This window comes from Erigeron canadensis, chromosome 6 (genome assembly GCF_010389155.1).
Source record: "Erigeron canadensis isolate Cc75 chromosome 6, C_canadensis_v1, whole genome shotgun sequence".
In the NCBI taxonomy this organism is placed as follows: domain Eukaryota; kingdom Viridiplantae; phylum Streptophyta; class Magnoliopsida; order Asterales; family Asteraceae; genus Erigeron; species Erigeron canadensis.
In genome coordinates, this window is record NC_057766.1 from 32,427,368 (window position 1) to 32,450,659 (window position 23,292).

Consider the following 23,292-nt stretch of genomic DNA (forward strand, 5'->3'; position numbering starts at 1 on the left):
TTTTAGATTACTAATTAAAATACTAATAATATTAATTATACTTAAACTAATATCTACTAATCATTCCGTAATTCTAAATAGTAAGTGTTTGATTCTTTTTATTTCTATGGTTAGATAACTAAATATAATAAATTATTAACCAAAGATTTATGTGTAAAATACTGTGTGTAATCAGATTTTGATATAATTTAGAAAGTCTTAGTTTTTAAAAATTTTATTTTACTCTTATTTAATATAATATAATATATTTTTGGTTTGTTATATTTATTTTTTGCGTATGTAAGATCTTAGATATATATATATATATATATAGTCTAATTTTAGTGAGAAAATAAAATCATAATTGTAAGGCATGTTTATTTTTATTTTTAGAATTTTGTGTGCGAATATGAATACCACTTCTAAATATTAAGAGGTGGTATATCTGAAATTTATTCGTTTTTATAAAAACATATGGATACATATAAAACATCTAAATATCGTTTATACCGATAAATTAATAAATTAATTTATTAATTTAAAAAGTATTTACATAGGACCTTTATTTTTTTGAAAAACAAATTACGAAAACAAGTTTTAAGAGACATTTTTTTTCCATTTAGATTAAACATGGTCAAAAATACGAAAAGATAATGCCCCGACCTTTAAGTTTAGTAAAAATATTTCAATATGAAGTCAATATAGATTGAAGTTCAACAAAAAAAAAAACAAGCGATCATAAAAAAAATTCCCATACAATCTTAAAAGTTGCAATCTTTTAATAGTTATTAACTTATAGTTTCGTTGCAACCAATATGCATATATCGGAATTTAAAAAATGTTATTATCTTATTATTTTATTTATTAGGGTTTAATTTTGTCCATTAAATTATGACTCAACAAATTATAAATTTTATTAATTTATGGAATATTAACATACATAAGTCTTACTACATATCTTTTTATAATTGATTATTTTTTTATTAGAAATTAAAGTAAATATAACTTTTTTTGTGAGTCCATGTAATGCTCGAATGTGTCTGAGATAGTATTAAATAGAGTATTTAAAAACATTTCAAGACATACTTCAAATATACTTTAATAATATAATGTGGATTATAATTAAGAAGATAATATATTATTTGAAAGTTTTATTAATTATTACATTAAATTATTATGTTTACACACCAAAAATTACTATGTATTACAAAAAATTTAATATGTTTATTTCGCGTATTACGCGGAAAAATAATCTAGTTATACTATATATGAAAGTAAATAATTTTAAAAACTTCACATTTATCAACCGAATAAATTAAAAATGTATCTAACTACACTGTACGCCTATCTTGAACGTCATTTTGTATATTGTGTAGAAACTAAGAAACTCGTAACTAAGATACGAGTAGGATCTAAATTTTTACCAAGAGCCTCATTTGCATTGTTTTGTCGGGGTGAAAGTTGTCGGACGGAGACACCGTAGCTTGTATAACAAGATACAACAATTTGAGATCTTTGTAACATGCAATCTTTATATCGGGGAAGCCTCACTTATCGATCAATCCAAATGACAAAATTATTTAAAACCCTTTTCACTCACAAAATAAAACAAGTAAAATTGTGTTGACGGGATTGACAAAATGACAATGATCATAAAAGTCATATATAAAATACAGATTAATAAAGAAGAAATGACAAGATATATAGTGGTTGTCGTCATGTCGATGGAGGTGAATACCAATGGGGAAGGTCTGTTATAATATAGTTCAAGAAAGAGTCGTCTCATTTCCGCCCACCCATCCACGCGATTTTCTTATTATCATCTACCACCTTTTGTGTGGGAAAATAACCAGGCCATTTCAATTATAGATCATTTATAATATGGTTGTGTATACTGTTAAAACATTCCATCATTCACCCATTCAAAACCTTTAAATAAAATATAAAGTTTAAATATATTATAAAAGTTAAACATAAAAGGTAAAAAAAAAAAATAAAAATTAAATATAATATCAAATTTAGATTATTAGAATACCACTAAAGCCCCTCTCGTACTCAATTATCACAAACACTTCTCGTCATCACACCGTGACCGTGTATTTTATTTACTAAACAATTTGAATCTAAACACAATTTGAATTTGAATTAAAGTTGCATGTTGTTGTGTATATGCCCTTAAATGCTTACAATAACTATACTCTCAAAATTTTAAATATCGGTATATACAGACCGGGAATATTGATACTGAAATACTGAATGGTACTCTGGTACAATTAGTCCAGTATTTTGTTCAATATTTTTCATTATTCATTACTGTCGATATTTTTTAGTTTTTTTAGTATTTTTTATATTGTAAAACCGATTTCTTCACTTTATTATTTTTTTGAATTTTTTTTATAATGACTTTTATGATACTTTTATGTTAATTTTTTATTTTATTTTTAAAAATTTTAAAATTTATATTTTGTTATGAAATACGTATTTGGTAGTGATTGTAATTATATTTTGACTATTTTCGTTACATCATTATAATAAGTTATGTAGTATTAACCATACCGGTATTACTGGCGGTATTATTATCGGGTATCACACCGGCACGACTAAAATAACTATAACTAAAAGATTGATTACATTACTTTTTTACGTCAATAACTTATACTAATCACACTGAAACCATTTACCAACATCATCAAGTTGTCGCTATCACTATTGTTGTATTATTGTACGGATATCCGTCCAATTTTATAAAAAAAACTAACTCTTTTAATTTTATAATATTAAATAGGGTTTTGTTAATGACAGTACTTATTATTATAAATTGTTTGAATGCATTAAAGTTTATACTTTATTATGTAAAAATTCAGAGATAACTTTTAAGGGAAAATGTTCTATGATGTTAATTTTAGGGTGATGCACTCACATTAGAAGTGTCATGTTTTATTTTAATATTGAATAAATGGTTATAATTGAATTATTATACTACACCTGTCCCATTAAAAGTGTCATGTTTTAAATTTTCAAAGTCTTTATTCTTCAACTTTGAGATTAAATTTTTTTGTTTATGTTAAATATTATTTGATGGAAGTTTTACTAACTTAAGTCGTGATTTAATCAAAAATACTTAATCCATTAAGTCATCAAAAGTGTTTGTTTGTTTTTACTTAATAAACAAAAAACACGTGTATTGACAGACATTATTTATCCATTAAGTCACTTATCAATTCAGTCTTTTTTTTTAAAGGTATGGATCATTTGTTCACAACAGGGGATCTAGCTTACGTTATCTTAACCGGGTCCGTGCTAGAGAGCCCCCTCACCCTCAATACTTAGTAGGAGGAGAAACCCCCAACTAAACCGTCCGAATGCACGACATTTAGTTGTGATAAAACTCTGTCCCTTTTGCAGGACTCAAACCTGCTTCACTGGAGTACTTTATTTATGAAATTTCTTTAAATGTCTTTCCCATGTCTCGAATTCGAAACCAACAACATGCAAAGCTGGTGCTCAACCATTGAGCTATAATACGACGTACATCAATTCAGTCATTTAATGGTTACCAACCCTTAATTATAAGATTTGTAAAAATCTCTATATTAATTCTCTATGATTTCCCTTGAATAAAAGACACGCATCATATATATATATATATATATATATATACACGAGCATAGTGATCGTGCGTTGCGGCGGTGGTGGAGATCGAGGGAGGCGGTAGAGAAGGAGGGCGATGGCGGAGGTGATGGAGAGTTCGATGAAAGTGTGTTATGATTAGAGAAAATTGAGAAAGAAAAGTATATAAGAGTTTTATGTTTAAATAGAAACATTTTATGAAGCAAATAAATGCTTAGGGGGTATTTTGAGAATAATAAAAAAAAGTGATTAATTTCTAATAAAAATGAAAAGCCAATATCTTAAATCTTTATCTTTATTATTAATAAAGAAGAATTGTTTTTAGAGGAAAAAATATGATGTGTCATTTTATAACTTTTTCCTATAATTTTTATAATTAAAGATGATGTCATGTTACAAAAATACATTTATTCTAATTTAGCATATATTTTCTTTAGTCTATCATAGTTCAAAATTTTCATTTGAGTATTGATGAAATATTTATAAATTTAAATTAATGATATTTTCTATATCTATCTTCAGGTAAAAATTTATTTTGGAGTTAAAATACATAACTACATAAGTTTAGCTCTCTTGACAACAATTTTTATTAATTACAAATTCACAGTAATGATTTAAGTCTTGATTAAATATTTATAAATTTAAATTAATGATATTTTCTATATCTATCTCCTAAAAATTTATTTTGAAGTTAAAATACATAACCATATAGGTTTAGCTCCCTTGATGTTGCGATTTTATAGTTATAGATACGTAAATCGTGTTTTGCTTTTATACGTTGCAGGTTATATTATAATTATTATCTACTGATTATGATGTTAATATTATTCTACAACGTTGAAGTTTCGGCCTTATTAATATCAACACTTGCAACAATTTTTATTAATTACAAATTTATAGTTATGATCTTTTGTTTATTATTAAATTTAATGTTTGGTAATGTTAAGATCAAAGTTTGCATCTTATTACAATTTATATTTAGTATTTGTAACGAACCATATTTACAACGGCCCGGATTGAATTCGGCTTGATTAGCTAGTAGAGCTTTATAGATTCGATGTACTCTAATTTTCAAGTTTAACTTGGTCGAGAAAATCTAAAACATAAGTAGGGTTTTGACCTTAGTCCACATTCCTCTGTTCTTCCCCAATCCCTGGAAAAATATATACATGCAATCTTATTAATTGAACCAATGTTTTTAAACTGGCCGATCGGACCGGTTTGATCGCGGTCTGACTGGATTTTTCAAGACTTCCGGTCGAACCGATCCCGGTTTAATGGTGGAAATTGAACCGAACTGAACCATGCAAACCGGACCGTTATCGAACCGCTATGAACCGGGTCAAACAAAGCCAACGTCTTTTTTATGTTGTTTTTCTTCTATTTTTTGGGGGAAAAATGATCCAAATCTTACGTTTATAATGAATTCATCTTATTTAGAGTAGATCGCAACATCCACTGCAAGATCAACCTTCGTCACTTATTATTATTATTATTATTATTATTATTATTATTATTAGATTGAAGAAGATGAAACTGAATTTTTTTAGATTTATGAAATGGGGAAAGATTTTGGTTAAAGATTTGGAAAAATGGATTGAATGAAATAGGAGAACTAAATCGATGATGATCAATATTTGAAAAATGAATTGAAGAAATAACGTGAGGGATAAAAAAAAGGAACTTTTATGGTTGATTTTGAGTGGGGTAACAGAAGCCATTACTACTGATGCAGGAATGAGAATGCTGAATAATGAGCTTATTTGTGGACTTTCTTATAGAAAATTAACTTGTATTTTCCAAAATAGTCTTATGTGAGAATTAGTCAAATTTTATATATATACTCGTATCTTAATTTGAATATGACCAAGACTAAATAGAAAATAGAGAAAATGATTATTGATGTTAGATGATATTTGAATGTGTTTAAACTTATAATAGAACTTGTTAATCATGTATTTTGTGTTAGACTTTGATTTATTATTAATTAATACTTGAACTTTAATATTATTAAACTTATGTTATATTTTAATTAGAAATCTTATAGTATTACTTGGAAAAATGTATATTTCGTCAAAACCCGGTCCAACTACGACAGTTCAGTGTCCGGTCCGGTTTACAAAACATTAAATTGAACAGCATATACAATTTGTATATACAGTATACATATCAACACCAGCACCACTTTCTGTTATCTTTTCCGACGCCGTCCATAACTCCGGCTACTGAATAAAGAGGAGCTACAATAATACCCATACAACATAACATGTCAGAGAATAAAACAGGGGAAACAGGGGATATAGAGAAGCAAAAACCATTTGATTTGAATGATTACATAATAATCAAAGAAGGCGAAGCTGAGATTTTGATGCACAATAAGAATGAAGTCTTCTATAATAAAACCCAGGTCAATCTTGAATTTTTCGGGCTTAAAGTTTGTTGCTTTTTGCTTCAATATCATATCATATGAATTGGGTTTTTTATTTTTTGCTTAAAGTTTGTTGCTTTTTGTATCAATATCATGTCATGTGAATTGGGTATATTTTTTCCAAGATTTTTGGTGAAATCTTGAATGAAAAGGGTTGCCTTTTGGTCTATTGTAAGAATGGTTAGATATAAGTTGTATTTGTATTTTATTTAAGTGTTAAGTATATATACGTAGTTCAGTAGTTGAAGCTAAAGAAAATGATTAAGAAACACATTAAGATTGAGAAATCATCAGCATGGGTTCTTAATATAGAAAGTTACCTGAAGATTGATAAATTTGAGTAATGTAGTATTGTAGTTGAATAAGGTGGGTCCACAAATTCTGGTGATGTAAGTTTCTGTAGTTTGCAATGGATTCAAAGTATATATTAAAGAGTTCTGACATTAATGGTATGTGATATGCAGGTTAACAATAGGGATATGTCTATTGCCGTGCTAAGGACATTTATATCAAAACGTAAAAAAGAACATGAAGCACTTTTGTCTAAACGAATAAAGAAAGGGTTAAAGGTATCGGAAGATGGTGATTCTGGAATGGATATAGCGAATGATTCTTCCAAGCCTAATGGAAATTCTAATGGTGAATGTGAAGAGATCCCACAGGATGAGCAACGTGGTAACAGTGAAGAAGCCAAGAAAATGCCAGAGGTTAAAGTCCGAGAAGAATTGAAGCCACCTAGAGTGCTTGAGGTTTCATATTATAGTCATTTATTTCACATTCCATATTCAAGTCTGAACATTTATTTTCTATCTATCATTACAGGAAACTAATATATTGCTTGTCCTTGATTTCATAGGCTCTGTCAGCTTCAGGGTTAAGAGCTTTAAGATATGCTCGTGAAGTGGAAGGGATCGGACAAGTTGTGGCGTTAGACAATGATGAAGGTTGGTATTGATTTATATTATAGTGAATCATGCTTCTCAAAAGCTGTAAACACTATAAGATGCTGCCACATATTTTATATAAGTGAAACATTGAATTTTTGTTATTTATTCTTGTTCTATTTTGTGTTTAGCATCTGTGGAAACTTGCAGGAGAAACAATTTTATATATGTGATTTATTGAATGTTGTTATTTATTCTTGTTTCATTTTGTGTATAGCATCTGTGGAAGCTTGCAGGAGAAACATTAAATTCAATGGCTCAGTTGCCAGTGCAAAGGTGGAATCAAACCTTGTCGATGCTCGAGTATATATGCTTACTCATCCAAAAGAATTTGATATGGTATGATTTATAATATAATGACTTTCTATCTATGGCACAGGACATGACTATTTATGTTAGCTGGATATATAATAGGAATAGCATTGTGGCTATAAATAGATATTGATCAGTGTTGTTAAAGGCGAGCGCCTCTTGCGCCTAGGCGCAAAAGGCGGGCGAGGCGCACCTCCAGCGCCTGAAACCCTAGGCCCAAGTCGACTATGAAAAAGGGAGTCAACGACGGTAAACTGTGGTGGTCAACGATGGCCAAAATGGTCAAATGGGTCAAGATTCGACCAAATCATTCAAGATCTGGCCAAATCGGGCTAGATCTAATGTTTTCCGGCCAAAATGAGTGACCATAGTCTTTTAAGAAGATAAAAGAAGATAGTGAAAATATAAAATGGGGGGAAGAAAAAATTATGTTTTTTTTTTATATATGTTTATAATTGTCCAATAATTTGAAGTTTTTGGTTGAAAAATATATATTTTTTGAATGATATTTGGTTTTATAATTGACATTTGATTTTTTTTACTATTACTTTTCACTATATATAAATATTTTATATTTATTTACTTAGTGCGCTTTTGTTTTTCTGGGCGTGCGCTTTTTTTACGCCTCTCGCCTTCGCCCTATCTGTGGTCTTTGCGCTTTGAGGTCGCCTTCGCTTTTGACAACTATGATATTGATGTTCTTCAGGTTGATCTGGATCCTTACGGTTCACCATCTGTGTTCTTGGACTCTGCAATTCAGTCAGTTGTTGATGGAGGGATGCTGATGTGTACAGCAACAGACATGGCAGTGCTATGTGGAGGCAATGGAGAAGTCTGCTATTCTAAGTAAGTCTCTATATTCCATTTTGCTTAGGGTGGCAAACTGGATGGGTCAAATGGGCTCAGTAACCGGCTAGGTTTGTTTTTGTTGTAGTACCGATTGAAACTTATTGAAAGGTTTGGGTCGAAGCAAAAATATTTGAACTTAGTCCTTTAAATATGATTAACAATTGTATGTATCTAAATTAGTAATAATTATATATACCTTCTTAAGTAAAGGTGTAAGAGTAAAATATATACCACACATCAATTCATTTGAAGTTTTGGACACATCTGACCCGTTTCTCTTTTACCCAACTTTTTAATTTGACCTGTTTTTCAGGTTAGGGATAACCTAAAGTGATTTCATTCATAAGTAAACAGGATGAAAATTGCCATTACTTTTTAACACTATAACCGTAACAAAATTTACTTTATTTCTCTTGTGGAAATTGCAAAGTTGAACTGGATATATTATTTCATCTAATTGATTGGTTACATTCCCATTATCTAATACTATCATGGTACCCTCCTAAAGTGGTGGAATGAATTTCTTTGTTTTTTTGATAATTTTGGGCGTTTTGTGCTTTATGGGGATTAAAGTTTATTAGAGCCTTAATCTAATTCTATATTTAAATATTTTTTTAAAAATGGTGATCTGATTCTCTTACACCTGAACAAATATAAAGGGGAGCGATAAAGATGTAATGAGTTCAATTTGGTCAACAATCTATAAGGATATATACGTAGTTTGAAAATGGTAATCTTAAGAGCTTAAGACGAGTCTATATGTTTCTATAAGGGAGCTCTGCCAACCAGCGGTGATGTGAAAGAAGTCTTTAACTTACCCCTCAAATGCTTTATATATATATATATATAAACAGACGTAGTATAGATAAATACTTTTTATTAAAGACAGAATAAGCAATTCCATTTCCCAATCATTAAAGCGTGTTTAGTTGTGGAAAATGTTTTCTAGTTTTCCATTTCTAGTTTTCTTGAATGGAATGAGTTTTCCATCTCTAGAAAATAAATTAAAATTTTGAAAACACATTCAAAACTAGAAAATGTTATTTTCATTTTTCATATTAGAAAACATGTTTAATTTGAGGTTTCTATAATTTGGAAAATGAAAAGTGGAAAACAAGATGATCTCATATATTGGTGTATTCTTACCCAGGTATGGTTCCTACCCACTGAGGGCAAAATATTGCCATGAGATGGCTTTGCGGATCCTTCTTGCATGCATTGAGGTATTCTAATCTTGTACAACAGTTATATTGCTGTAGTTCTCATTTTGCTTAAAATTCAATCTTTGATTCTTTTCCCTTGTTGATTAACATATACTTATGTTTCTCCCATATAGAGTCATGCAAATCGATACAAGCGATACATAGTCCCAGTGCTATCTGTTCAGATGGACTTTTATGTCCGGGTGTTTGTTCGCGTATATACGTCAGTTTTCTTTTTTCATAGAAATTATTAATAAAATTTGACATAGCTTATATATTGATAAATTGTGTGATGATTGTAGGTCAGCAGGTGCAATGAAGAATACCCCACTGAAGCTTTCGTATGTCTATCAGTGTATTGGTTGTGATTCATTTCATCTCCAACCACTTGCGAGAACTGTTTCCAAGGTGTGCATCGGTTCAGTAAATAATTGTTTCATGCATATTGTAATATTCTGTCTTAGGTTTTACGTAATAACTATCTTTTTGTAGAATACCAGTGTGAGATATCTCCCGGGGTTTGGTCCTGCTGTGGCCCAAGAGTGCAGTGACTGTGGTAAGAAATATAACATGGGAGGCCCCATATGGTCAGCTCCTATTCATGACCAAGAGTGGGTGACATCCATTTTAGCAGACGTGAAATCTATGAAGGCACGATATCCTGCTTTTGATCGAATATCTGCTGTCCTGACAACAATCTCAGAGGTATGTTATTTACACTTGAGCTATATATGCTCTTTTACCAAATCCCGTACGACTAAAATCATGCTCTTATTTCTGAATTTATCTTCCAAATTTACAAAAAAACTTCTGCTCTATCTTGTCCAGGAATTACCAGATGTTCCCCTTTTTCTGAGTCTGCACAATCTTTGTGCAACCCTCAAGTGCACTTCCCCATCTGCAGTAGTATTTAGGTCCGCTGTTATCAATGCTGGATTTCGTATCTCTGGAACTCATGTGAACCCATTAGGGTTGAAATCTGATGCTCCTATGGATGTTATATGGGATATCATGCGTTGTTGGGTAAGCAAGTTATGCTTATTATATATGAGAGTCGTGTACCTTGAGTTACCAGCCTTTTCTGTGCGTAGAGTTGACGTCTTTTTTTTTTTTTTTTTTTTTTTTTTTTTGTCTAAGGTTAAAAATCATCCCGTGAAAGCCCAACCACCAGAGCATTCTGGAAGTGTAATCTTAGCCAAGGAACCTGTTCTTCAGGTATGCTTTATTATTTAACCAGATGCTATTAAAAAACCCTTCAGTATTGGCAATTGTCAGAAAGGAAAGTTTGCATTAAGGGAAAGATGGGCAGAGTGTAATCTTTTGTGTGTTTTTACTGTCCAATAGGCCAATTTTGCTCGAGCGGTTGCATCACTTAGCAAGGCTCAAGCAAAGAAAGTTGCACGTTTTCTTCCGAATCCCGAAAGTCATTGGGGACCAAAGCTACGGGCTGGACGTACCATCACCAGTAAACATGCATCTCTTCTGGGCCCAGAAAAAGTCAACGGAATTCTTAACGATAATGAAGAACAAGGTGAAGAGCCTGAAGCCAAGCGTAAGAAGACACAAGATTCTACTTCCATTTTATGATAAAGACTAAAACTGGAAGCTTTTTATTCCCCTCTCTTCTGATATTCTGCATTTCTGTGCAGAGAGTGAATCCAAGTTGTAATCTCAGCGATGAACTACCCTAGTCGAATAGTTTTGGGAAAATAGATAGAAATTAGTTAAAAGGTAGTTCTGTTCTGTATGAAGTTTGGAAGTCTTCAAGTTGCAGAGTGAAGTCTGGTTTTTCCTGTCATTTTAATCCTACTTGTATCTGTAGTTTCTTTTATTACTCACAAATCCAGTGTATCATTTGAAATGAACTTATGTAATTAGCTATATCATTTTTCCAGCAGCAGAGATAAGAGACCTTATAGTTGGTTCCATCAATGGGTTTTCCATAGTGTCACTGTTCTCTACTCTGTAAGACTATTTTATTCATCCGTTCATCAATTCACCTCGTCTAACCCTTACACGATCAAGAATAGTAAACGCTCAATCTTATCAAAGGTTTGATGATCAGTACAGTTGTGACCGTTATACATGAAAAATTTGGGTCAAACTTTGATCGGGTATTGACCAGGTTTTTTGACCAAAAAACCGAAGCCGACCTGATCTCAACCCGATAAAAAAAAACCGAAAACCCAAGCCGGTTAGTAACCGTCGGGTTGGGTCAAACCCGGTTGTTGACCAGTGTCGGGTTCGGGTTCGTTTCCGGGTCTGGGTTCCAACCCGGTTTTTTTGTACACAAATTTTAAAAATGTCTCTGGGTTACTCAGATATGCATATAGTATTTTAAAAATGTCTAAAGTTGCGTTAGACCATAAAAGATCATAAGAGCATACAAGTCAAAATCAAGCAACAACTTCTACTTAAAAACACCTTGAGAGTACTATTTATTATCACTATGTAATACCAAATGAAAACAGTAACTCGTAATAAAACCTGTAAAACTGACTTATACTTGGTGGAGAAAGAATCTTGAATTCTCACATTCACAACTACTGAAATATTAACAGAAAAAGAGCCTAAGCGCACACTCACTTTCACTTGCCACTAGCCTTCTTGGATTCTTTCGGATTGAGCTCTTCCCAAGCTTCAATCCATGTAACCATGGCGTCTCCAAGCTTCACGAAGTAAGGGTCTAATTTCCCCAGCTTATCCTTAACCTGCTTTGCCAATTCAATGTAGCACGTCTGAACCGTGGTGCAATCTTTTGGCAGACTAGCGGCTTGGAAGAATGGTATAATCTCTTCTTGCCAAAAGATCCCTTTGTACTCTTTCTTCAAGTTCACAAATGGGTTACTGGCTTTGCTGTGCCATATGTATGGCAACCCTGTCTTGATCCCAAGCCCCAAATGATCACATATCACCTACAAAATAACCACATACCAACTGTCAAAATAAGGCCTTTTTTTTTTCTTCATAAAACAACATTGTCAAAGTATTGAAAATTCATGGTAAGCTAACAACCTTAACACACCAACCAGCCCACATGTCATCATAGCGACCGATAGGCTGACCATCACCCATGAGCCCAAAGTACATTGCCGGGCCAATGAGGTCTCTATCAAATGCCAAATTCATTCCACACATAGGAAACAAAGTTCCCTTTGGAATTGTCATAACTGCATCCACATACCTGTGCGTGAACCCAAATAAGCACATCATTCATGCATCAAGAAAAAAAAACCCTTTAAATATCAAACAAGATGCATATATGTAACTACTGTATAATATTACCGATTGTTTCTCTCACGAGGCTTGACAAGCTGAGTTGGAGCATCATAATCAGGAATATTAAGCCACAAACCATGAGACACTGCGGTAGGAATACCCTCACGGAGACTAAAAGGATATCCACGGACAAAATCAGCCCCATCAGAAAATGGGTCATAAAGGGTGTTGAAAAAATAAGGTGTTGATGGATGAAGGAGGTTCCTAATATGCTGTTGAAGTGCATCTATATCTTTCCCAGTTGGATCTTTAGCAACCTAAAAAACACAGTTCCATAAATCAATATCAAAATTTAATCCAAACCCGATTGAGACAAAAACATCAAAGGTCAAATTCTTTAAAAATGTGTTCAACTTATCAAATTAAAAAATTATATTATATAAATAAACATATTTTTCGTCTTATAAAGCATGTAAACCGGCGATGTGGCCCTTGTTACGATGACTTGACATGCGACATGACCCTTTTTGAAATTGTATGTACGAAACAAAGTCACATTGTGTGTATCAAACTTTCAAATATATCTGTAGTATATAACTATATATCTAACCTCGTATAACATGAAAATTAGTGATCTAACACCTATTATGATGATATTGAATGTGACGTGGTACCTATTACGATGACATGACATATGACATAGCTAGATCGTGTTATTATGACATGTTGATGACGTGATACGTGAGAACAAAGGTGTGAGAGTCTAATACAAACATCCAACATCATAGAAATGACGTAATAAGTAATAAACAAACTCACAAAACAATCATCATCAATGGTGAAAATGTACTTCTTTTTGGAAACCATATAACCAAAACATCTGCAAGCGGAATCCTTGAACGATATACAAGAAGCTTTAGAACCTAAGAGCTTGTTAATATCGTTACGATTGTAGATATCATAGTCGAAGCCAGAAGGAACTTTGATGCTTCTCGATGGATCACCATCTTGAATAATGATCAAATGATATGGCTGAAAGAATGGCCTCCACATTTCAAGGAAATCAAGGTTTCGAATAGTGGGTATGACGATATCGAGGTCATCTTTGAGGGGTGCGTTAGAGGTCGCCATGAGTATGGGAGAAAAAAACAGAGGAAACAGGTTTAAAATGGTAAGAGTGTTAATAAGGAAAGAAGGACGTGAGAAAACAATGGAGACGGGGGATGTAACGGATGTGATTTGGTCAAAGTGTTGCAACCTAATTATTTACCGTTTCTATTGCTTTGCCATTCTTTCTATTTTAATACAGTGATGTCAAGTGCTGATTGTAAAATAGGTAAATGGATTAAAAAAAAATTATTCGGGTTATCTCGGGAAGACGAATTTAGTGAGATTCGTATACGAGACGTCTTTGTAAAGAGGTATAAAATGTTAACCATTAGATTAAATTTGGAAGTGATTCTAATAATGTGTTAAAAGAATTATAAATTGTTAAAAGTTATTGATTATATATAGACTGCATATGCTACACTTCACATTTTATGGTCAAAAAGATACTAAGCCAAATATCTAAACACTGATGTACAAATAACATCAGCCTTTACATAAATGTAACTCTAGGTCTCTAGTAAAATAAGAAGATAGTATCTAGGAAACAATTTCAAAGCAATTCAGGTGCCTGCAAGAGATGATCATGGACCATACAAAATGTAACTTATTTTAGTTTCCGAAAACGTTGCAAATCTGATTAGGCTCAAAGTTAAAGGAGTATTCACTTTTGTTTCAATGATACTATGCGCAGAACCCGTGTGTAAACACAAGGTGTCGATAGAAAATTTATACAATAAATCTTATCAAATGATGAATCACTATAATCAAACGTTAATCAAATATATATTGATAACTATTGAAAAAGTTTGGTTTACAAATTAAAAGACATAGGTCTGCAGAAGTAATAAAGGACTAATAGCACTTACAAGCCTGCCTACTTCCAGGCATAATTCTTGCAGACCATTACACAGTTATAATCCGTACAACAAATGCTTGACCATCAATGCCTAGACCTCTTTGTTGCGATATATCCCATTATATCACAGGGCATGTTGTAAACAGTTATGCACAAGCTACGTGTCCAGTCAAAGGTTACATAGACATAGGTAATTTTGAAGTTTCTTCATAGGATTTCAATTTGGGTAATATCTCATTGATAATGGGACATACATACAGAATTAGTTACAAATGAAACGGGTCGATTTAAGAGGTTAATAAACTGGGCTTATAAACTTATTCATGTAACATATCAGCAAAACAGAGTTGCAGAGTTGATATGGGTTCTCAAATTAACTTGATGAATTGACTGTTGGACTCACGTAGTTGTGACCTTCACCGATCATATATCAGTCCGATATGATAATTGACGAATAATTGAAATCCTTATGTCGGTAAATATACGATGGGCGTATTTACCATTAATGACATAATATAGGGTTTCCCATTAGGTGATTAGAGTGATTAGAATTAAAGAGACTAATAATACACATTACACAAAACAACAAGGGGGCTAAGTATAAATGTTATATATATAAATATAACATAATCAAGTCATTAGTGACTAATCCTCACTAATAATTTCGGCCCCCTCTCTAATTGTGTGTATTTTCTCTCTAATCTTCTTCCCCATCTAACCTATAATCACCTTAATTTGGGAACCAATCTCAATGGCAAGAATGCTGAATCAACTAACAGGTTCCACAGGATCTTCAGGTTAGTGTTATTAATCATGTTTACATTATATTTATTAATACGAATCATTATTTTTCCAACATTGACTTGTTTCTGGATTCTCAAAATAGCCACTGGCAAAGCGCTAGAAGGCAAAGTATACAATTACAAATCTAGAAATAAACAATGCTACACATTCAGATTCTTCCCGTGACTTTAACTGCGAGGACTGCAAAAAGGATGAAAAAACTCGTGCCCACAGAGACATGAGAAAAATCCCCACAAACGAAGGCCGTGACACCGGTTTTCACTCCGTGGTGTTTTTGATGCAGTCCCATACAAGCCACGAGGAAAGTTACATACAACTGAATCTTCGTGAAGTTCTTCTATTTTCTTGCACTCCAGTCACATTGACAATCTGAATCTTCCTGAGTTCTTGTATATTCTTGCACTTCAGTCTCATCGTCTTGATAATTTGAATCTTTGTGAGTTTTTGTAATTTTCTTGCATTCAGTCACATTGTCTTGAAAGGCTTGTAAGTCTTGAGATCACTAATCACCCCAGCAATTGATCCCGTCGCAGCACAGAGCGAAATAAGGAGACAAACGACACTCAGTGTTTGTAACAAAATCCATCGGGCAGTCCATCTTGGTATCTTCTTTTGAACAATATATATCTCTATCGGAAAGTAGACGGTCAATGGCCAGAATCCAAATGCTCCCATAATCCCAACAACATCGTTAAAAAACGGCATCAACATAGCAATGAGTGTGGTCAGGCAGACGAAGGCGCTTCTCCATGCCAACCGGAACATGTTTAGCTTCAAGGGTTTATGCTCCCCAACAGGAATAATTGGGATCTCGATATCGTTGTTGATGAATTTGCTCTCAGGGAAGGACTTGACGGCAGTGCTTTCAACAAAGGCGAATAAGGGCTGGCAGAAGACTTGGTAGGCCCCAACAAGGTGGATCACGATGGCGACGTTGGCAATGTCGACAAGCCAAAAAGGGTCAAAGAAACCAAAACCAGTGAGGAGGTTTCCAGGTGCCATGTCTCCGAAGGCAGCATAGCCAAAAGATCCACATAACATATAAAAGGCGGTCGTGTTCGCAACACTGATCATGCTTGCTTTCTTCATGGTTTTGTGCTCAGCCGGTGCTTTGACGGTATCCTGAATCTCAATGAGAACAAGGGAGTAGGAATACGCAAAAGCAATGGCACCAAGTGCTTGAAACGCCCTCCATGTTTTCTGAGTTGCTGTCACATTGTTATTATTCCCCATCTTAACACCAGTTAGACTTCCCTTGATTTCTCCATTCTCTGTTCATTCAACAAGATTACATATCAATCTCCATATATAAACAAATTACTACTCTATTATATATAGCTAGACACACTAATTAATTAAGTTTAACATAAAGATAACATGATTAAAAAAGAATAAACAAATTACCGGCAACTTTAGCGATTCCGAGGCCAAGTCCAATGGTGGAGTAAGTGAATGACATGACAGCAGCCACCATCGAAAGCCATGAAATCTGATGGAAGTCTGGAATTTGAGAGAGCAAAATTTGTAAGCCACCAAACATGAGCATGTATGCCGCTCCTGATACTTGGCATGGATTCTCATGACCCTTTTCATGAAAACAACTTGATCGCTTTATAGCCCTGTTATTGGCAATCGTCACCAAAAAGAAAATCACATTAAAAATCTATGATACGATCGACACAATATTAACAGTTGATTTAAATGTTAACTAGATATATGAAAAATATATACTCACATCATGCTAACGGATGCTGCAATAGTGTATCCAATTGCCGTTCCAACGATATTCAGATACTGAAAAATTAATATTTCCATAAGTATAATAATGTATATAAGTTACCATCGAATTTAACGAAAATATGCAATAATATAATATATATATATATATGTTCAAATACTATATGAGTATAATTTAATCTATCCCTACAAACATACACAATTAATTAAATAGAAGAGTATAGTATAGGGGGAAAATTAAGTAGAGTACCAAGATTGTTCTGAACAACTTCCATGTAGGTATAGTTTCGCTTGCCGGTGATAGGGTCCCCCGAGCGGTAGCAGTAGGCGAGCAGACAAGATGTGTAGTAAGTCACAAACGAGAACCCGACAAGAACGACCGGCCCAACGACCCAGCCCAGTTGCGCCGTGGCCCATGCTAGTGACAACACTCCGGAGCCGATGACAGTAGTAATGATATGTGCGCTTGTAGTCCAAACATTCCCTATATTATAATTTCGCCAAGATCGAGTAAGTAAGTACTAGTGATCGACGTATGCAAATCAAATATTTAAGATACAAGAATATTATATTATATATTAAAAAGAAATTAAGGCCGGGTTACAAAAAGGTAGGTACCAGATCTCTTAGGACGACCATCGTCATCGAAGAACTTAGACTCGTCTTGGGCGAAGTCTCCCACAACTTGAATGATGCATTCTTGAGCCTTTTCGCTTACGTTATCACTCATCTTTTTCTTTTCTTTTTTTTTCCCCTTGTAATTACTACTTCTGAAAAGGTGAAAGAATAATGTGAAGAATGTTAATTATTGATCACACTGCAAATTAAGTAGATGGACTAAATAGTCTTAATTAGACGACACGCATCCTTGATTACTATACAATCGATCGAGTATTCGATCTTTTCTTGTTTTAATATATACAAGATCAACGACATAAGCATGCATTACATAGATTCACCAATATTAAATTTATGAAAAAGATATATCGATCATATTTCATTCGAATAACTATACAAAAAATTAACAACTTAAGAACCTACCTCTTATGAACAAATTAAGCCCGATCGATCGATCGACAATATATCACCATGAGACACGATATATATGATGCATGTTAATCTACGTAAAAAGTAGTAGCTAGTCATATGCATGGATATTTAGTAATATTATTACAAAAATAATTAATTAATTGCAAGAGTAGTTAATTAGATGATTATATATAGATTTTACCTTACTATTACTCTAATTAATCACGTGCGTCGAATCCTGAATTTCTTTCGTATCCTGAATTTTGTGTATTCCCTTTGCAAGAATGCAAGATATATAACTGCGTATATATATAGGGATATCGACTAGTGATATACTATACGCCGACTTATTATTAGAGATCGTTTCCAATTTGGACAACTAATTAACAACTTTGTGATTACTTAATTTCAGATGTTAACATAAAGACAACTTAATTTATATTCAAGTATCAAACTTGCCGATCATTTATTTAAGGGTAATGATCAATCCTTTTAAGTTATTAGCATAAAAATCCTCCTAATTAATAGGATGATGCAATATGGAAAATCAGAGTGTGGAATTAAAAAAGAGAATTACTGGAATCTACATGTCACATTTATATAGTTTTTTTTTTAAAAAAAAAACAATTTAAGCTAATATTTAAAAGGATTAATCATTTTATTTATTTAATTAACATCTTAATTTTCTTTCTAGCTAACTACACAGAGTATATTAGGCTAAGAGGAGTGGAGTTGTCGGCGGTTAAACACCGGAGCACATCATGTGCCATCTTGGGTTGCTATGGGTTGTTTGGGGAAAAAGGTGGGAGTAGAGTTATCTGCATGGTGGGTAAGATAATACTTGATTTATTTTTTACGAGTATTTGTTTTTGTTTAGATTATTATTAAAAGTACAGTTTATTATAACAAATACAAATAGAGATTAAAAAGAATAATTTTTTCATCATTTTGTTTAATGCTCTGTTTACATTTGAGACGTTACATTAATTATAATCATAAGAAAGTACTAAATAGCAACAACAAAAAGATCACATTATTCATGCTTTTTTACATATTCAGTAAAAACAAAAAAGATAAAATGAAACACTTCGGCTTAAAGATTTATACGGATATATACTACAATAAACTAACATACTATGCTATTTGATTACTGCACCACTTCTTTGCCCACAAGTACAACACCTATGCACAAATTACACACACTTACCTTATCTTCTTCAACCTTTTTTTTACCCATTTACAGCCTTGCAGGTGGGAGAAAAAACATAAAACAAACACTACACACACATGTATAGATGTAAAATAGATTAGAAACAAAAAAGTTTTTTTTCTTACTAAAAAATGTCGTTGGGCTAGTTGAGGAGTCGCTTGAAGGGGAGATCGCTGGGTGGGGGTAGTGTAGCCGGCGAACCAGCTGGCAAACCACGGTGGATCGCCTATTACCCCGCCCCACTCCTCTCAGCCTTGCTATCTCTATATTTATATAAATTAGATCAATAGCCGCACATTGCAATGGAACAATTTAGAGCGTGTGAAATGTCTGTGTAATTTACAACATAATGCTCGTTTTATACGGAGATTTAGTCGACGGGGTTTTTCTAAGAGAGAGGAGCTGGAAAGAGAGACTAATTAACTTTTATTTGTTGAAATGACCCAGATATAAAATAACAAACTTTATGGGTGTTTTTTTAAGAAAAAAAATTTAAGCATGACAACCTTGTTGTAAAGTCGACCGTCAAACCTGTAGGTATTTTTACAAAATAAGTGAAAAACTAATTCCAATATATATTATCAAAGTAATTTTTATTTTTAATCTTATTAAAAGGGACTAATTTAACTTGAAATAATTGGCAAAATATTTTAAATTAAATTAGTCCCTTTGACAATATATATATATATTGGAATTAGTCTTTCATATACTTTGTAAACATTTCCACAGGTTTGACAGTTGACTTTACAACAAGGTCATGATATTTTTTTTCTAAAAAAATCCATAAAGTTTGCCGTTATATATATATGAGTCATTTCAATTGTAAATGATTGTTGAAGACTAAGATAGTAAATTCTCTTGTCTTTTGTTGGAAAAGAGAAGAAAGTCTCTCTTTATTAAATATCATAGATAGGTATCATAAGATTATAAACGTCATTTATAATAATTATGGATAATAATATCAAAGTTAGGCTTTTAGGGAAACATAGTTAGGGAAAGATAATTGATTATTTTTTTTTTAGTTTACCTCAAAACACATTAAAAAGACGGAAACTATTAGGTGCTTATTTTTATCAAACAAGATATATGCATGCGTGGTGCAACAATACGGTGATGGTGATGGTGGTGGTGACGATGGGTGATGTGGAAGGCTGCGTTGGCTGCGGCGGTTGCGACGAGTAGAGGTGGGCATTGGATCGGAACCATAGAAATGGTTCGGAACTGGAACTGGTTCCAGTCAACGTGATGAAGAACCGGTTTTTGGTTAAAGTTTGACCATCTTTTTTCGATTTTCTCAGTTTTTTTTTTGTTCGGAACCGGTTTGGAACCGGGTAGGAACCGTTTTTTGGATTCAAAAGTGAAACCGGTTCCTATCTATCGGTGCTTAAGGAATCAGAACCGGTTTCAATCGGTTCCAGTTCTAAAATGATCCAAATCGGTTTTTTTGGAACCGTTTTTTTTGTCCACGTCTAGCGACGAGTGATGGTCTCGGCAGTGGCATCGGGGGTTACGGTAGCAATATGGTTATCAATGTAGACTAGCTAATTTTAATTATTTAATCATTTTATAATAAGATGGGTAAGTATGTTAGAATCTAAATTATATATATGTATATGAAATTTATTATTTTAATTAGGAAAATATATAATTAAAGTTTTAATATAAGATATATATGAAATTCTCCCTTTTGTTTTTTGCTTTTGATCATCACGAAAGACGATATTAAAAAGTTTTTTACATAATGACTTGGAATTTATTGAAGATGATTACAAGATGGATATATTGTTAAATAATACGCTTTTCGTCTCATTAAAAGTGTCACATTTTGAATAAAAATAATAATTTTTAAATTAACTATATGACAATATATATATATATACACTAGATCTTTTACCCACGCGTTACGTGGCGGTTGTAAAATTGATGTATTTTATTATTATTTTGTTAAAAGAATAAAGAATGAAACACTTTTAAGTAATATGAAATTGTATATGTGTATGAAGATTGGTAGAATAAATTATCTATAATAAAAACGTTTAACTAATCTAATAATATTTATTAAATATCAACTCCTAACGATATGAGTGTTTATGAACATTTTGGTAGATGAGTATAAAGAGAGTCAAGGCAGTTCGAACAATGTTTCAAGTAGCATTAAAACGTATTTATATAACGATTAACACGTATGAAACCACTGTTATAAGAATTGCACACACTATTACCTATTCTTATCTATGATATATAACTATCTAATTAGTACTCTAACTTGTGGCTGATTCCAAGAGATGAAGTAATCACGCACAAGCCACACATGCATCATCCAAAACCACTATTCTATAAATATGCATGGGTGATTTAAACCATTAAAAACAAACAGTTAAAGGAAACAACCAATATTAAATCTATCTATGATAAATAAAAAAACATAAAATCGATTAATTAGATAAGGAGAAAACCTTGGGTCAATGAAGTGAAACAAATATTCATAATGGAATTAATGTGTCTAGCAACAATGAGCTTAAGAGTGCCACATATTTTAAACAAATTAGCGATCTAAAAACTTACAGATCTATGGGGAAGAAGAAATATGTAAAAAGAAAATAACCTAAAAAATGTCGAACTTGTATATCTATATATAAGATAAAATGAACATTCGTATATTTTTTGGACAAGTGATATCATGGTTCTAGTTTAAATTCCTAAAATATAAATGTTTATGGGATTTGAAAGATTGGATTTGATGAATAAAAGAAATAAATCGAATGAATATATATAGGATATATGAATATATATATATATATATATATAAATTAGAATTATACTAAATTTTAGACCCGTGTCCAACACTAGACACGAGATTTACGATATTAACAATATTAGATCTTCATACATTTAAGTCACAAAAGCTTACAATTTAAAAAAAAAACGGTTTTAAGTGTTATATTTTGCAAGTTGTAGTACAATAATCATAGGTTCCTCACTGTCATTATTAGCCTAGACATATTGATGGAATTGTTTTCCGTAGTCATTTCACAAGGCACATGCTATATATAATAATTTCCCCATTATAATATATTTTGAAACAGATGTACTCATAATGTGATATTATTAGGAAAATAATTAAGAATTGAAATATAAACATATTTGTGATCCCGAACTTGACATTCAAGTATATGTATTTAATCATGATGCACGTTCATAAAACGCATATGTTTATTTTCAATCACTTGTTCTATGATAATATGATAACAATTAAGATTGTTTTTATATTTTTTGATAACAATTAGAACTCTTCTAATATTTGTTAATAAGTCATTAGGTTTTCAAATAAATATTTTTTTGTAGAAAATATTTCATATATATGTTAAATTTTTTTTATTTAATTAAATGATTGTAAATTTTAAAAAAATTTCTTAAGTTGATGACTAAAAATAAATATAAATTAAGTATTCAGGCTAAAAAGTGTAAATTATTGATGAAAAACAAAAAAGTGTAAATTAATGAGATTTTTTCTACAAATTAATATAAATATTAATATAATAATATATTTGGATAATGATTATTAGGATTTTTAATTTGTAGTTTATCTAAATGATGACATCATCAAAAGTCAATTTGATAAAATCGAACGATGTGATTGGTTAATTAGTCATTAGTTCAACTGTCTTATAGTATATATTAAGATTAAGATAAGATTATTAAATATTAAATAAAATTGTTTCATTATTATTGTTAGAGAGCAACCAAAAATACTTGACATAAAGATAATTAAATGGTCGTATATTTGTTTTCTACATTCTATATTTATTTTTATTTTTGTTTTTTTTAATTTATTGAAATATGAGATAAAATATTGTAAAAAACATATGGGGATGACACATAGGATAAAATCCCACGTGACAATGTTATAAGGTAATTTCAAGTGGAGGAGTCTCTAGGATCATCAGGATAACTACTGTTTTAATATAGATATAGATATATAT

General features: G+C 31.9%; 3 protein-coding genes across 4 annotated transcripts; 1 reads left to right on the top strand and 2 right to left on the bottom strand.

Annotated features, from left to right (window-relative positions):
* Positions 1–5,763: 5,763 nt before the first annotated feature.
* On the top strand, positions 5,764–11,276 carry LOC122603571 (probable tRNA (guanine(26)-N(2))-dimethyltransferase 1). 2 transcript variants are annotated; one of them, XM_043776307.1, is made up of 13 exons: positions 5,764–6,016; positions 6,502–6,786; positions 6,894–6,981; positions 7,199–7,320; positions 8,000–8,139; positions 9,293–9,365; positions 9,479–9,567; positions 9,647–9,752; positions 9,837–10,049; positions 10,173–10,367; positions 10,482–10,559; positions 10,689–10,896; positions 10,994–11,276. In XM_043776307.1, exons 1-13 carry the CDS (start codon positions 5,876–5,878, stop codon positions 11,011–11,013), a joined length of 1,758 nt encoding a protein of 585 aa, XP_043632242.1. In that variant the 5' UTR covers positions 5,764–5,875; the 3' UTR covers positions 11,014–11,276. The 2 variants fall into 2 exon arrangements, with proteins under 2 accessions (XP_043632242.1, XP_043632241.1); XM_043776306.1 differs by having other exon boundaries at positions 10,689–11,276.
* Positions 11,277–11,771: 495 nt separating this feature from the next.
* Positions 11,772–13,694, bottom strand: LOC122603572 (probable UDP-arabinopyranose mutase 1). Its single transcript, XM_043776308.1, has 4 exons — positions 13,383–13,694; positions 12,630–12,880; positions 12,360–12,528; positions 11,772–12,259 (listed from the first exon to the last, which is right to left on the bottom strand). Exons 1-4 carry the CDS (start codon positions 13,692–13,694, stop codon positions 11,933–11,935), a joined length of 1,059 nt encoding a protein of 352 aa, XP_043632243.1. The 3' UTR covers positions 11,772–11,932.
* Positions 13,695–15,798: 2,104 nt separating this feature from the next.
* LOC122604727 (amino acid permease 3-like) lies at positions 15,799–17,800 on the bottom strand. Its single transcript, XM_043777597.1, has 5 exons — positions 17,689–17,800; positions 17,309–17,554; positions 17,069–17,150; positions 16,738–16,952; positions 15,799–16,604 (listed from the first exon to the last, which is right to left on the bottom strand). Exons 1-5 carry the CDS (start codon positions 17,798–17,800, stop codon positions 15,799–15,801), a joined length of 1,461 nt encoding a protein of 486 aa, XP_043633532.1.
* Positions 17,801–23,292: the final 5,492 nt, after the last annotated feature.